Source organism: Castanea sativa, chromosome 9, assembly GCF_040712315.1.
Source record: "Castanea sativa cultivar Marrone di Chiusa Pesio chromosome 9, ASM4071231v1".
In the NCBI taxonomy this organism is placed as follows: Eukaryota; Viridiplantae; Streptophyta; class Magnoliopsida; order Fagales; family Fagaceae; genus Castanea; species Castanea sativa.
In genome coordinates, this window is record NC_134021.1 from 34,157,242 (window position 1) to 34,174,187 (window position 16,946).

The following is a 16,946-nucleotide window of genomic DNA, read 5'->3' on the forward strand; positions in this document are numbered from 1 at the left end:
ATACACGCATATTACCATATAAATGAAACATATACATAAATACACGATATAAAACAAATGAACATGTAACTATCTAGATAAGTCAAGAACATAACTTTCAAGTAAATAAATTACAATCATTTTGAAATGTTTAATCTCATTAATTCATATCAACATCATCCATATCCACAAGTCTGCTAGGTATGTCCACCCTATCTAATGAAATAATAGCATCATCTTGATCATCAGTACTTGTGAAACCCATTTGATGCCCATGTGAATCATTATGTTGGTATGGCTCTTGATCATCATCTTCTTCATCATCATCATTTTCCTCCTTTGGAGATGGCATATTGTAATAATTTCGAGGTTCTGTTTTTATAACAAAATGCCACTGAGGATTCCTTATGCTTTTCACATAAAATACTTGCTCGGCTTGGCATGCTAACACGAAAGGTTCATTACTCTTTAATGAACGTGTTACATTCACAAGAGTTCGGCCATACTTGTCAACCATAATTCCTCTACCACAATGGTCAACATCCCTCCATTCACATTTAAACATTGCAATCTTATTGCCTCCCATGTAGTGTAACTCAATGATATCAATTAAAACACCGTAATAATCACAATTGCCCGTACTTGCATCTCCTTTTACCAAGACTCCATAACCTTGAGTTCTTCTGCTACAATCGACTTCATTTTTTCGAAATCTAAAACCATTGACAATATACCCATTATAACATACAGCTTTTTCTAATGGTCCACGAGCCAAATCAAAGAGTTGCTTGCTCACTTTCCTTTCACCATATAATTGAGTAATCTATTCAAAACAAGTTCAAAATCAATACATCATTATAATTTACTCAAATTAAGCATATAGAACAATTATAATAATTTCCATATAGATAGAACTTACGTGACTTTCAAACCACTCTCGAAACTGTTTTTTATGTTGATTCTCTACATTCTTAACACTTGCTTGTTGAATCATGTACTTGTGCTCCCTAGATAACAAAAGATGCAATTACATTGTAAAAAACTTAGAAGTTTAAGAAGAAAGTGAACTCTATGAGAAATTAATATTAACTACATTTCAACTTACTCAATATATGGGAGCACTTCATCGCAGTTTTTCAAGACATATAAATGTGCTTGCATCCACTCTTCTTGACTAAGTTGACGTGAGACATATCCCCTACCTAAAGCATGACCACTTGGAGAAAAAATGGGCAATCCTTCATATGGCTGTAAACGATTTCCATCCCAATTTCGTTCAACTCAATTAAATCGAGTCTCAATACCATGAAAGTATCTTGAGCAAAATGTCAAGCATTCATCTATCAAATACCCTTCTGCAATAGAACCCTCTGGATAGGCAGGATTACGAACATAATTCTTTAGTGTTTGCAAGTATCTTTCTATCGAGTACATCCACCTATATTGGACAGGTCCAGCAATCATAGCTTCACCAGCTAGGTGAATAGGTAAATGCATCATAACATCAAAAAATGATGGTGGGAATATCATTTCCAATTGACAAAGTGCTATTGAAATTTGAGATTCCATTTTCTCCAAGTCATCCACACTTAGCACCTTTGAGCAAAGTGCTTTAAAGAAATTACTCAGCACAATTAGTGGTTTAGACACTTTTGCAGACACTTCTTCTGGCAACAATCCATCAATTGCTAAAGGAAGTAAGGTCTCTAATAAGATATGGCAATCATGGCTCTTAAGTCCAGATATCTTACGGTCTTTTAGATTCACACATCTAGCAATGTTTGAGGAATAACCATCAGGAAACTTTACCTCCTTTAAGAATCCACAAAAATCTCTTTGCTCGTCGATAGATAAAGTATAACATGTAGATGGGAGCTTTAAATATTCCCCACACGATATTGGATGCAGTTCCTCCCTAATGCCCATGGCTTTTAGATCAAGACGAGAATTCAAGTTATCTTTTGTTTTTTTCTTAGTACTCATCAATGTCCCGATTATACTATCACACACATTCTTCTCAATGTGCATAACATCTAAATTATTTCTCAATAATAAAGTTCTCCAATATGGTAATTTGAAAAATATACTCTTCTTCAACCAATTATCTTTTTCATTTAACTCATCATGTTTTCTCTTCTTCGCACCGTTCCTAAATATCAAGAATTCAAGATCACATAATTGACTAAGCACATCATCTCCAGATAGTTGTTTAGGGGATAAACCAATCTCTTTCTTACCATCAAATTTCTTAGATTCCAATCTCCATCTATGCTTGATTGGCAAGAAGCGTCGATGCCCCATGAAACAAAACTTTCTTCCATTTTGCAAATAGGAAGAACTTGTTTCATTATGACAAGAAGGACATGCCAAAGCACCCATTGTATTCCAACCAGAAAGAATCCTATATGCTGGGAAGTCATTAATTGTCCATAAAACTGCTGCACGCATATTGAAATTTTGATTTCTAGAGGAGTCAAAAGTAGTAACACCAACTTCCCATAATTTGTTCAGCTCATCAATTAATGGTTGCAAATAAATATCAATTTTAATTCCCGGACCTTTCGGTCCTGGAATGAGCAATGCTAGCATAAAATAAGATTGCTTCATACACATCCACGGTGTTAAATTATACGGAACAAGGACAATGGGCCATGTGCTATGAGTGGTGCTCATGTTTCCATATGGATTAAACCCATCACTTGCTAAACCCAACCTAACATTGCGCTTCTCAAAAGAAAATGACTCGTGTATCTCATCAAAAATTTTCCATGCTTTAGAGTAAGCTGGATGTCTTAATAGACCATCATCAACACGCTTATCATGATGCCAAGTCATGTAGGAGGCTGTCTTTTTTGACAAGAAAAACCTCTTGAGCCTTGGTGTTATTGGGAAATAACGCAATACCTTGTGAGAGACTTTTTTACCCCTTACGCTGCCTTCACTTGATTTCCATCTTGAGAGGCCTCAAACTTGACACTCACTTCTGTTGGAATTTTCCTTCCAATACAACATACAATTACTTTCACAAGCATCTATCTTCACATAATCAAGACCCAAATCCCGAATCATCTTCTTTGCCTCATATAATGAATTTGGCAACTCTACAATAACTTTAGAAAGCGCATCATTCAACAATTGAAGCAATAGAGTAAACGATTTGTTTGTCCAACCACTAAGGCATTTAATATGAAGTAACTTCACAATGAAAGACAGTTTTGTATACTTGCAATCTTGAAAAAGTTTCTGCTCGTTATCCCCTAGTTTTAGAAAAAAGTTAGCTGCATCATCATTAAGCTCTTCAGGAGTACCATTGCCACTCGAATCTCCAACTACATTACTGGCTGCATTAAAGGCTGCACAATAATCTTCTACCATCTCACTCAAGCCATCCCCATCTGACTCATCATCACTATCCACACTATCACATGTTTGAAAATGTCTCTCCTCACCATGTCTAAACCAACGAGTATAACTTGGGAGAATACCAATAGTAAGCAAATCAGCCTCAACATCATCTCTGGTCTTTGCAAAGTAGTTATTGCATTTTTTACATGGACAATAAATTTTATCCCCCATTGTTGTATGCTCAAATGCAAAATCAAGGAAGTCTTTAATTCCTTGTCTATACTCGGGAAGAGCTCTATTCCTGAGCTTTACCCAATTCCGTTCCATCTAAAGTTGAATTAAAAGTTTTTAAAAATCTTCAATGAGAGACACACCTTAAGTTGTCCTCAACCGGAAAAGAGTACTAAATCCAATGGAAAAGCCTGCATAAAAGAATATTTCAATGTAAAGTTTGAGACATTATATAATACCATAGATAAAAGCTTATTGTCAACTAGAGGAGGCATCCAATTCATATTCATTTGTATAAACAAAATGTCCTCACTATAAATGAAGCAAGGTGCAAGTGACTGTTTCTACGATTTTGAAATAAAAAAGGTCATAATTTCAGTTGTGTGTTACAAAAGAGAATTTGTAAAATCATATCCCAAAAGGCATATGGGATACTATGGAAGGACTCTAATGTGGCTCCTACTCAGATGAAAGTTTATTATAATGGTAGACCCTTAAGGTGATCAAATGAGGAATAAATGTAGATCATATATTGACATTGGATATTAGTAAAGAGGGAGCCTCGACAAACTAATCAAGGTTGGCCATATGTACGAGTAGCATTTAACAATTATCTCATATTAACATAATATTTTTATATTTATGGAATGATAAAAATATAAAAACCCTTATTAATGAAATAATGTAAATTACAATGAAATTCATAAAAATAACAACATGAGCATAATGTGATTGGCATAATGTGATTGGCTGAATTTACACTTTGAACACAACCACAAGGCAATTACTAGGATTATTTAATATGCTTAAGTGCTAAGGTTTGCATTTAAAAAAGAAAAAAAGGAAAAAGTGCTAAAGTTTTTTTTTTTTTTTTTTGTCATTTTGAGAAACAAAAGTGCTAAAGTTCTCTGATTGAGCTATAATACATTACTACACTGTTAAGAAAGAAGAAAAGTACGGGCATTAAAGTAATTCATGAATATTAACTATAGTTCAATCTCAACAAACGGTAGGTACTTTTCCTTCTCTACTTTTTTATACTTTTCTTTATATATTTTTCAATGTGAAGACCACCTAACTAGTAGAGCTAATCAGCTAAAATTCAGGATTCAGTTCCCACATCCAGCTTGATCAATATTGAGCTGAGGCACTTACTGTTACTCAATACTGACTACTGAGGGCCCCAGCCTAGAGCATTCAAATATAGGCTAGCCATTTGCAACTTTTATTATACCCAAAATCATCCCAAACAACACAAGGAAAGCTTCAAGCTTCAAGCTTCAAACTTCAAACTAATCAAAATCTTCTCTCGCCAAGTCTAGTGAGTAATACCGCACCATTTTATTTTAATTCATTTTTCACTGCCACATGTCTGTCTAATGCATTAATGAGACGTGTCAATTCTTTGGAATTTATCTTCCACAGAAATCATTAAATAAATCCACTAATTTAATGGTTTTTTTTTTTCAAACAAAAATCTAATGGATTAATAAAAAAGGAAAATTCTCAAATTTGGCCTCTTTCTTTCTTTCTTTCTTTTTTATTTTTATTTTTTAATTATTAGATATCAAGTAATGGTACAAGAGATTCAGCAATATGAAAAAACAAAATTACTACAAGAACAGATATAAAACAGTAATGAACCGTTAAGCCTACCCCCCCCCCCCCTCCCTCCCAATCAGCACTACCCAAACCTGGAGCCCAGCCCAGCCCAAATCCATAACTAACAGTATCCATTTTATGATTCCACAATCCAAATTTATGATTTCGAGGAGCAGCAGAAATAATTTTGCAAAACAGAGAACTCTTCCTTCTTTTGGCTTGTTGGTTGCTTAGCATGCTAGCCAGAGAGATCATAACAACTACAAAAGTGAATGGCCAAGTTAATGAGTGGACTTTGGACCCAGCAGGCCTCTTGTTACGACGGCTTTTCGTCTGACTCACCAACAAATGTCAACTACTGAATAAAGGAAAGCAACAAATGTCAACTAATGTATAGTGGAAAGCTAGCCTGCCATGATGTCAACACTGAATTAGAACCCTCTCTTAATGACTGAGTTTTATTTTGTTTTAATTATTTGATAGTTGGGATGTGAGGGATTCGAATCCTAGAAGTCTTTTTTAGAAACACTGAGAATAGTTTAGTTACAATGCTCTTGTCGGTAATGACTAAATTAATTATAATTTATCTGAAAACTGGCATCTTATGGTATGGACATTTACTTTTAAAATCATACGTTGGTCCTATTTTGAGAGGAGAAGAGTCTATCAACCACAAAGTCAGAGCGCCAAGATTGGGCTTTCGATATCTCTAAATTTATTAACTACAAGATTTTTCTCTTTTTCCTTTCTTTTTGTTTCTTCTTTGATCGAGCAGCACCTCCTATTTGTCTATAGTAAAACAAAGTAGCCCACTAATCGACGCTATTGGACCTTAATAGGATTAAGATTATCATAACCGAACCCCACCTGACAGAGCTAATGTGGCTTCCCATGAATCCCATATATCCTCCCCATCTCTGTCCCCTCTAAACATTTCTCTATGCATAACTATTACTGTAACTTCTTTTGGCTTCCCCACACCAAACTCTTTGTTTATAGGTAAGATAAAGTTTCATTAGAAAAAAAGACTACTACATGGAAAAAGAACATGAGGTAGCCAAGAAAGTAGGTATCATAACTGCCACATGGTGTCAAAGTTTTTCATTGGTTCCAAAGCACTTTTGGTGTGAAATAAGTTATCATAGGTTCATTATAAGAACTGATTAGAATGAAAGAAACGAACTTGACTATTCCAATAAGCTATGCTGATCTGTACCATTTCATTAGAAATGCCATAGCCTTTTAGTTTGGACCAGATCTCACTATCAGATTTGAATTTATTGAATCAAATTCCATTAATAATTGGGTCTCAGTTTGGATGGAGAGATCCTACACAGATGCTTGCTTTTTTTTCTTATGTTATTCTTGTTATTGCAGCCACTCTTTGTAAATTCAGGAATGTGACCATATGGTCATGATCTGTCAAGAAGAAAAGGCTGGGAATCATTCTCAGCATTTTTTATGAGTATGTCTGGGGTTTACAGCAATTTTTGTGGATCGAAAACATGAAGCTGTGAGATATGTGCTGTTAACATATTGTTGTGCTGTGTTCCTAATCTTCTAAGCCCTGGTTTCATCAAGTTGTTGGCAAATTCCCACTAATGCTCGTCACCTAGAGGACCAGCAGCAATAATTGTATAAAACATATTTACACAATTGGTACCACCCATGTGGGATGCATATTCAAGGTAGATGGACATAAGAAATTAGGTATAGTGCTTTGGACATAAGAAATTACTTGTTAAAGAAGGACCAAGTTATCAAGTTGAGGGGAGTGCTTTGGATGTGGCATGTTGGAGGCGGACAAGGATGGCAACTCCTGGTTATGCAAGATGTTATACGAATCAATTATGGCATCACAAACCACAAAAGTAAGAAAAAGATCTCTAAAACCCAACACAACAACAAACTCATCTCCAAAATCATGAAAAAACCAACATAATTCTTAGTAGAAGTCAATTTTGTTCAACAACCTAAACTCCCTTTTTTTTGGCAAAGAGAAGGTCAAAACTGTAACATAAAAAGCTAATGCAGAATGATCACTCAGCAAACATTCATTATGAGCTAACAATTCTAATATGAATCAATGATGGCATCATGAACCACAAAAGAAAGAAAAAAAAATCTGTAAAACCTAAAACAAATACAAAACCATCTCCAAAACCTTGGAAAATCCAACATACTCCATAGTAGAAGTCAATTTTGTTCAACAACCTAAATTCCCATTTTTTTGGAAAAGAGAAAGTCAAAACAGTAATATTAAAGACTAATGCAGAGTAATAACTCAACAAGCATTCATTCTGAGTAATTAAAGTTAAGATTCTATTATTGAATCAATGATGGCATAATGAACCACAAAAAATTAAAATAATAATAATAATAATAATAATAATAATAATAATTTTTTTTTTTTAAATCTGTAAAACCCAAAACAAAAACAAACCCATCTCCAAAAATCATGAAAAAAACCAACATACCCCTTAGTAGAAGTCAATTTTGTTCAACAACCCAAACTCCCATTTTTTGGCAAAGAGAAGGCCATAACAGCAACATTAAAAACTAATGCAGATTAACAACTCAGCAAGCATTCATCATGAGTAATTAAGCTAACAATTCTAATACGAATCAATGATGGCATCACAAACTGCAAAAGAAAGAAAGAAAAAATCTGCAAAACCCAAAACAAAAACAAACCCATCTTCAAAAATCATGAAAAAAAAAACCAAGATACTCCTTATTAGAATTCAATTTTATTAAACAAACTAAACTCCCATCTTTAATTACACAATAAATGAAGTCAGAAAAAAGTGAATTGCACTCTGATTTATTTAAGATCATATAATACAAACAAAGAAGTTAACAAGTTCAAAGATCCGAACTCTCAATATAAATTGCCCAATATATCATTTTAGCATTTTACAAATCCAATTCCACCAAAAGGGTATCGAAATGAAAAAAAAAAAAATTACCTGAATTAGACACAGATTGAAAAACTCAGATTTGGCGTCCGATCGAGCTGAGAGCTAAGAAGAAGGTAACAATGGAAGACCTACAGAATTAGACAAATTGGAATAAAAAAAAAAAAAAAAAAAACTAGAGCGCAAGAAACTAACAAATCAGCTCAGAAACAAAAACCCTAGTACAGATAAAAAATGAATAGCTAAGAACCCTAATTTTCAGGAGGAATTAGCTCAGCTTAGCTAGCTAGCGAAGCTCAAAGCCATGAATAGTAAAAACACAAAAAAACGAAAACAGGGTTAGAGACCTATGCTCATGAGGCTTAGAGAAAACAGGGTTCTCACCATGAAAATAATACACACACACACACATTTTTCCGATCGTTACTAAATTGGACTCTATTTGTAACAATTAGCAATATATAACTAATTACAAGTAAAACATGAAGATAATTTAAAACATGAATGTTATATATATGTTAGGGGGACTTGGTGACAGTGACAGTGGTGTGTGATGGGTGTTGATTTAGGTGCTTTGATACTTTGATAATGGCGACTAGGTTTTCAGTTTGGCTTAGGGAGTTGGGTTTTCTTGTGGGTATGAAATTTTTTGATGGGTTAATGATAAGTGCTAGCAAGGTTTTCAAAGCCAACAAAGTGGATTTGGTTGTTTTCTTACTATATAGAAATTGGACCCAATTTAGGCTTAGACATAGAACCAAGTTGATGCAAAAGTTGTAGGTGCAAAGTTTTTTTTTTTTTTTTTTTTTTTGAGAAACAGCTACAAGTGAAAAGTGACAAAAGAGTAACAAAAAATAATAACAACAGTAACTAACGGATGGTTAATAGAAAACTTATGGCCTGTTTGAATTGAGAAAAATAAAAGAATAAAGTAGAGCAGATTTAATTTAAAATTAATCTATTTTAAATCAACTCTATTCTACTCTCCCTCTATCCAAACACACCATTAATTGAGAAAAAATAAAACTTAGGAGGTTAGAAATGATAAAACCCAAAGGACTACCCTTGTCCATTTACATGTTCATGCTTCCCATAAGATGACTGTAAACTACTCATCTACTTTGCAATTGCATCTTTCAAACTGTTGCCAACGGTTCAATGAAGCAGAAGACAAAGAAGAATCCTACAAATCTTTCCAGACACAGTCTCGCGCATCCAGATGAACTTGTCAATTCAAATCCCAACATAACACATTTCACTTGTTCAGTTGTATTGTATCTTTCCATACTAATCATATGCAGAGTTTTCAGCAAATTGGAAGAGAAATGTAGCCAATAGTATTTCAACTAGCATGGAATCAAAGGTTTCAATACAATCTAAAATATCACAATGATAGCTATAGTAAACAAAACAAGCTCAACCATCACCAGACTGCAAAATCAAACGCATTAATTTAGCCACATTTTACATTGTCAAAGTTTCATTTAACTTTTAGTAAATAAATTTAATAGCTTGATTTATGAAATACTTGTCAATAAGTGGCCACTAAGAAGGTCACTGGTATTTAGTAAAACAATCTTACAGTTCTACTTTTGCTCATTCATTTAATTTGCAATTCAGGCGACACAACATTAGATTAGCACTAGAGATCTCTCCTCGCAATTTCTAAGTTCTAACATTGATCAGACCAAGTAAACACTTAGTTCAACTATTCAATTATATAAATGCTAAAGGAGACAGTCAGGCCAACTAAGCATTCATAGTTTAGACTACCACTGATATTTATGCTCAAAATTTCTTGATGTTGGTGCTCCATTGCTCTTCAGAGAAAAAGGGGAATCAAAAAATCATTAATAAAACCCTTAAGCCCACGGCGTTTTAGTTTCTTTGGCCTTTCGGGTTTTTCAAGTCCTACAAATTACATAATTGCTAATTCGAGTGCTGATTTTTCCATGAAACAGAATCTGACCATTTGTTTTATATTACCATATAAGAACCAACAGATTAGTGGCACCCAGAGTCTTGCCAAAATAATTGAGACTTTCTCTTTACTTTTATTTTTCATGATTCCTTACCTTTATCTCACTCTACCCATTACCCCATCTGCATCGATTAGTCGCCCAGTCAACCAAGCAAGTCAAAGTGGACAGACCAGCTATGCATAAATATAACTATAAAAAAACACCATTCATGATTCAACCACATTTGGTCCAACAATGGAACCACCACATTAAATAAACAAATACCCATTTCACAACCTTGGAAGAACACCACCGCTTGCAATGGTCACGCCCTGGAGAAGCTTTCCGAGCTCCTCGTCGTTCCTCACGGCCAGCAGCACGTGCCGCGGGTTGATCCTGGTCTTCTTGTTGTCATGTGCCGCGTTTCCTGCCAGCTCCAGCACCTGCGTTTCAATCCAAAAAATCAAAATCATTAGAGAGAAAGAGAGGGAGAGTAAGAGCTGTTTGGATGCCGAGAAAATGTAGTGCAAGAAAGGGATTTGAATTTTGAATCTAAGAATTTTTGTTTTTGTTTATGAAACAGAGAAACCCTGTGACCTAAAATTTACTTTCCCCACATTTATCTCAATTTTCTTTGTGTCCAAACAAGTTTTTACACAAGAAATCAAACCATACTTTGTAGAGAAAACATGAAAAACAATAAAATTATCATTTCCGTTTCCATTTTAATTTTCCCTAACTTTCTCACCAACCAAACACCAAAAAAGCCAAAACGTCTACCAAAATGTGTTTGCCAAAGAGTGAGAAACAGTTTCAATAAACAGAAATATACATTTTCCTTAAATTTTTCCAACAGTTTCTGACCTACCAAACACGAAATCACAAAGAACACATTCAAAACGAACAGAGAGAGAGAACTATACGCCATTATTTAAACAGATTACGCATTACACATCATCACACACAAAAATTTTTAGTGAGAAATGAAACCCTAGATCAATCGCATTACAAGTAAAACACGGATTGTTTGGAAATGGAAAGTGAATTTCGAAAAGCAAAAGCGGCAGAGAGTGAGAAACAGTGCACAGTGCACAGTGAGTTTGCTGGAATATCATTACCTGATGGTGCTACACAGCTTTCTATAGGGAAATCGATGATGCGCTCCGTTTTCTGAGAAATGTGAAACGAAATCATGGGGAAATTGATGAAAAAGTGTGGGTAAACCAAAAAACAAAAAAATCAAAGACGAAATTAGGGTTTGTGATTCGTACCTAATCGGAGCTGAGAAACGGTGATCGTCGAGCAAAATCGATGGAGATGAACTCGGCAGAGAGATGAAGAGTCACAAAATGGAGATGAACTCGTACAAAATCGATGATCGTCGAGCTCTATGAGATCTCCATGATCGACGAGCTATGCTCTGAGAACTTAGCCATTGGAATATCTGCGATTTCTATGCTCTGAGAGTGAAAGTAGTTATAAGCTCTTTGTTTTGTTTATTTAATTTGTTTTAAATTTATATAATACGGGTATAGTTTTAAATTTAGTTGTGGGCTTTTTGCAAGGGTTGAAAATTTTGTTGTGAGCTTTTTTCAAGGGCTGAAAAATTTGTAATATTTTACCAAGGGTTGTTGGCTGAAAAAATTGGTGAGTTTTTTTTTTCCCATTTATTTCAAGGGTGCTTTAACTTATTTTGAGGGACCAAATAACATTTGAAATAAAGCTTAGTAATAAAGCTCTCTACATTTTTATTTATAGGTTGTATCGACAGATTTTAGTAAACCATCGATAAAAAAGGGTTGAAATAACTACACTTTGTTGTAGTGGCTTGATGCGTCCATAGCAGAATAATCAAACATTGAGATGCTAACCAATCAAATTTCTTCACCTAAGCACATCCCATTTTCTGATAACTTGGTTCAATTGGTCTACATGTTAAAGGTCTTCATAAACTAAGGTAAAAATAAGAAAATCAAGTAGATCAATGGTATAATGAAATGAAAAAAAAGTAAGATGTTTCAATGTTGGTTGAGCTTGAAATGATTCAACATATTTAATAAATATTTAGCAAAGGTGAACCTGTAAAACATATTTAACAAACTTTTAATACCAAGAAGCAGACACATTCTCATACGAAGAGATTCTAAGTTAATACAGATTATGGGCTCACCTTCAAATAATGGGGAAACCATATAATTTGTTGCTGCCCACATAATGGAGACGCCATTCTGAGTTAACCAACTAATGAACCACAATGAATAAAAGAATTAGAACATAGAATATTTGAGAATCAATAAAATTTAAAAGAAAATATTTGATTACTAAATTTTGAAATAGAAAGAGAGGAAAATAAATATAAAAAAGTTGGAGATGGGTACTACACTGCATAATTAAATTTTCAAAAAGAAAAGAAAAATGAGAACAAATAACTTAGGAACAAAAAAAATACCATTTTATCAAATCATATCATTCACTAATCAATAATTGTTGCATCAATATAATTTTCCATTAACATAACATTTATCCTTGGGGGCGGGCAAGAGGTTGAGTTTGACATGGGGTTGAGGAGGAAAAGGGTCCTAGTCTTCTGGGTTTTGAATCTATGTAGATCATGGTGAAGAATGTAAGAAGTGATGCAACTTGTGGCTTGTGAACTGTACCAATTTTGTTTAAACCAACAGCTTGTTGTAGTAGTAGTTTAAGAAGGTCACCTGCCATATCCAAAGAAGTGTCATCCTTTATAGCGTCCTTTCCAAGCTTAAACTCTATTATTTTCTTTTCATTTTTTGTAAGGATGTCTGTCTTGTTTGTGCAGATTGATGTGACTTGGCCCATTGTCTCAAAAGCAGATAGTCTTAGACTTAATATGTGATGTTTGGATCCGATTTTTCCCGCCCCCATACCAAGATAAATCTAGACGATTTATTCATTTATGAACAATGAATATGAACAAAAGTTCTCAAGGATGAAATCTAGAAGATATTACATAACATGGACATAGTTTTTTTCATAGCTATGTGATGGCATGCTTACTTATTGTAGACAGTATTGCACCAGAATTTTCAGATGAATAAGCAGTAGTCCTCCAAGAACTTCTCAGGCATTTTCTACCGTACCATCAACCCAATTGTATGTAATTGATGATCATTAAGTTAGAAATATTGTTCTAATGGTAATGGTAACTAAATTTTAGTAAAATAATGGAGAAACCATATAATTTGTTGCTGCCCATGTAATGGAGACACCATTCTGAGTTAATTTTTGTTTTTATTTTTGGGTAGTGAGTTTTTGTCATTTCAGCAGGACATATATAGTATGTGCATATTGTGGTGATTCTTTTACAAAATTTCTTTCAAATTATCTTTAACCCTCAATAGTTAAAAACAAATTATTCACATGGGAAAAAAAAACCACTTAATTTTTTTCCACGTGTCAATTAGAAATTGATACATCATACAACCAACATTGGTATGAGCAACAATAAAGAAACCCAATGAATGCAAGCTATGTATTTGCAAGAGCTTTCAACCAACTTTTCCTACATTTAATTGTTTCTAATCCCAAACAAAATACATAACAAACAAAAATAAATTATAAAGTCATCAAGTTAGAAATATAATTAATCAATTTTCTTTCAAGAATTTTATCAAACATGATGGTTTTAGAATAAAATATATACTTACTGCTAGGATCTTTGTAATGTGAATCCACTATAGAAGTTTCGCCGCCGTTGGAGTTTTGATTGTGACCCAATCCATGTATACATGGATTTGCGCTATGATGGCACATGACATGGAAGAGCTCGATCTATTAGTTATGGCTTCTCCCTCACAGATTTTTCTACATGCCCAATGAAAGCAAATTATTTAATCAAATCAGCATTAGGCTATCCAAACAATACCAAATTTGACAGTTTTTCTTAATCACATCCGCATGTAACATATTTAAAATTAAACCACTCACCTAAAGACCAACTAATAGATATATATTATTCCATTTCAATCTTCAGACAGTTGCTCAAAACCATAATCATCAATAAATATAAGACACTCAAAGTAAGATTACTTGTCTATGGAAAAAAATAAAAGGCAAAATCATATAATAGAGAAAAAAAGAAAAAGGATCCAACCATGGATAGAGTTTCCATTAAGAAGTTTGGTCAATATTAACAGCATTGCAAGAAGTTAAGGTAAACCTTTTGTAAATCTCCAAGTTCTTTCAAGATATTTTGACATCATAATGCTTCATCAAAAAAATTGGTTAAGATTTACACGACCTACAAATTCACATTTTACAGTACAACTTAAGAGGTTCAAACTTAATTAAGTAGATCTTTATGTCCAAAAAAGAGATTAATTGATTTGAAGAAAGGAACAAAAACTAATTTGATGAAGCAACCCAAACCAAGTTCCAAGTTCCAACCCAACCAAATCTTAATCAAAATTAAAATGAAATCAAATATTTAAAAAAAAGTAAGAGAGAGGGAGAGAGAGAGAGAGAGAGAGAGAGCTGAAACTTAATGACTTACATCAAGCAAAGCACTTAACTCTGAAGAGAAGCAAATAGTTTGTTTAAGGCTTTAATCTATAGAAAGAAATAAAATTCCAGTATATTACTATAGCAGTAACAAATATAAGAAAATAGCCTAAGGTCAATGACTTTCATCAAGCAAACATATACATATGTGGTTGTATATGGAGACCAACAACATTATGAAAAAAGCAATTTGCAAATGAAACTAATACATATTTCTACATAATGTGTCTCTCTAAGTGCAAGCTTTCTACTAAAGAAGGCCATATTGTTTCTCTCCCTAAGAATATGAGTCCACTTATATTGCTGTAGAAAATCCATTACATAAGTCGTAATAGCTAAAATCAATTATATTATTTTGGTTACAATTAAATTCTATGTCCAAGTTCAATTCAAGAGTAAGGTACTAATGGTAAAATCAAATTTGCACATTACAAATGATCTTCCTTTTACAATAAAGTGGCTAAAAAGATATAGAACAAAAATAATGGTAAAAATACAAATAAACAAAAGTAATATATTTTTTTTATAAAGGCGATACTGTAAGAGACATTTTTATGTAATTGATATATCATTTGACAAAACGCACTTTACTTGTATTTGGGTAAATCTAAGTAGGTTCAAAATGATCATTACAAGTGGTTACATTGAAGACCTGAAGATTATTCAAGAATTGCTTAAGAAAAGTGCAATCTGCAAGTCTCGATAACTCCTCGACAGAAGTTTGATCTGTCGAGATTCATTAAAGCTCAATATATGTCTCAATCTAGCGAGCTTATGAGATTCAGACTATAGCTAGCAACGTTTCTATTCTAAAAGGCTATTTGTTTATGAGTTTGTAAAATCCTTATTGGACTAGGAAAGCCCAAGGTTTGTGTATACCTATTTGGAATAGGAGAGCCCATTGAGCTTCTATTTAAACAAGGAGGTGGAAAAAGAAAAACCCTAGAGAACTTTATAAGGTTTTCTTTTTGAAACCCTAGCCTCATCCTACAAAAAAAAAAGTTCTTGCTACATTTCTTGTATGCCTTTGGTTTTTGTAACCAAACAAAGTGTCTCACACCATCATTGAAGATCTTATTAGTGTTTCTATGTGAAACTATTGCAAATTAACTACATCAATCAAAGGGTCACTGTGGAGTTAGTCTCATATGTTGAAGAAGGCTAGGGTAGACTTAGACAATCAAATTGGACTAGAGAAATTAATAAACAAACTAGATGTTTCTAAATTACACTATTTTCAATGTATCATCTCAGAGACCTTTCGATTGTATCGTGCTACCCTCTTGTTAGTACCTCATTTCTCTTCTAATGATTGGTCAATGCATGGGCCATACATAGAGATCTTGAATTGTGGGAAGATACTACTAGTTTTAAACCTGGGAGGTTTGAAATTGGTGAGGGCGACCCATCAAGGCCGGCCCTTCCCTTAGGCGAGTTAGGCAATCGCCTAAGGCCCCAAGGGGAAGGGAGGCCCCCAAATTTTAAAAAATAAGGGGTAGTAGGAAAAAAAAATTAGTATCAGATTTAAACCAAAAAAAAAAAATTAGTATCAGATTTAAACAAAAAAAATAAAAAATTTAGTATCAGATTAATTACAAAATCCGGTTAATCATTGTTATCCTCTGAACAAACCAAAAATCATCCGGATAAACTACAAATCCAATCTAAGAGATTAACCATCAAACAATCACAAATCAAAACAAATAAAACAATTCAAACCCTAAAAATTTAACCTTTCTCAGTTTCTCTCTACTCTCCGCCTCTCTCTGTACTATGTCTCTCATTTTCTCTGATTTTCCACTCCACTGTTCACTACTTCATCTGAATCTGCTCTGCGTTCCCTCATCTGAATCTGCTCTGCGTTGAGTGCGTTCCCTCATCTGATTCTCCACTCCACTGTTAGCCTCTCTGAATCTGCTCTGCGTTCCCTCATTTGCGCCTCCCTCGTCACTTCTCATCTGCGTTCACTTCATCTTTTGATCTTCAGGTATAAATTATTAAGTATAAATATTTGGATTTTTGGGTCCGGTTTGGGCCTTCAAGTATTTTTTTGGTTTAATGATTCAGGCCTTTTTATTTAATGATTCTGCTGTATTTGTAATGATTCTGATTCAGCCTCTTTTTTTTTTTTTCTTTTCTTTTTTTTGTTATAGATAGGATTTGTTTTGTGTTTTTTTGTGGGTAGGTATTATAAATTAATAAGCCTAATGTTATAGTTGTGCTTAAATTTTTGTTATGCTTGTGCTTACTTTTTTTTTTAATTTTAATTTTGTGTTTATACATATATATATATATATATATATATATTTTAGTTAGTGGTAATATATTAAATAAGTCTTTATTTATGCAGGTTGAGATTGCTAAAAATTGTTAT

At 33.6% G+C, this 16,946-nt stretch overlaps 1 protein-coding gene and 1 long non-coding RNA gene across 2 annotated transcripts; both read right to left on the bottom strand.

Annotated features, from left to right (window-relative positions):
• Positions 1-139: 139 nt before the first annotated feature.
• LOC142609084 (uncharacterized) lies at positions 140-2,814 on the bottom strand. Its single transcript, XM_075780717.1, has 4 exons — positions 1,284-2,814; positions 1,085-1,181; positions 899-986; positions 140-802 (listed from the first exon to the last, which is right to left on the bottom strand). Exons 1-4 carry the CDS (start codon positions 2,812-2,814, stop codon positions 140-142), a joined length of 2,379 nt encoding a protein of 792 aa, XP_075636832.1.
• A 5,310-nt stretch (positions 2,815-8,124) lies between these two features.
• Positions 8,125-11,541, bottom strand: LOC142611392 (uncharacterized). The gene is made up of 3 exons (XR_012840027.1): positions 11,308-11,541; positions 10,334-10,479; positions 8,125-8,206 (listed from the first exon to the last, which is right to left on the bottom strand). It is a non-coding gene; the product is annotated as an uncharacterized LOC142611392 (long non-coding RNA).
• Between the last annotated feature and the right edge of the window lie 5,405 nt (positions 11,542-16,946).

Coding starts and splice junctions, on each gene's coding strand:
- LOC142609084 (XM_075780717.1), bottom strand. CDS start 2,814: ATGACTTGGCATCATGATAAGCGTGTTGATGATGGTCTATTAAGACAT. Junction 1,182..1,283: donor TTGCTCAAGATACTTTCATG/GTATTGAGACTC, acceptor GTCATGCTTTAG/GTAGGGGATATGTCTCACGT. Junction 987..1,084: donor GAAGTGCTCCCATATATTGA/GTAAGTTGAAAT, acceptor TTTGTTATCTAG/GGAGCACAAGTACATGATTC.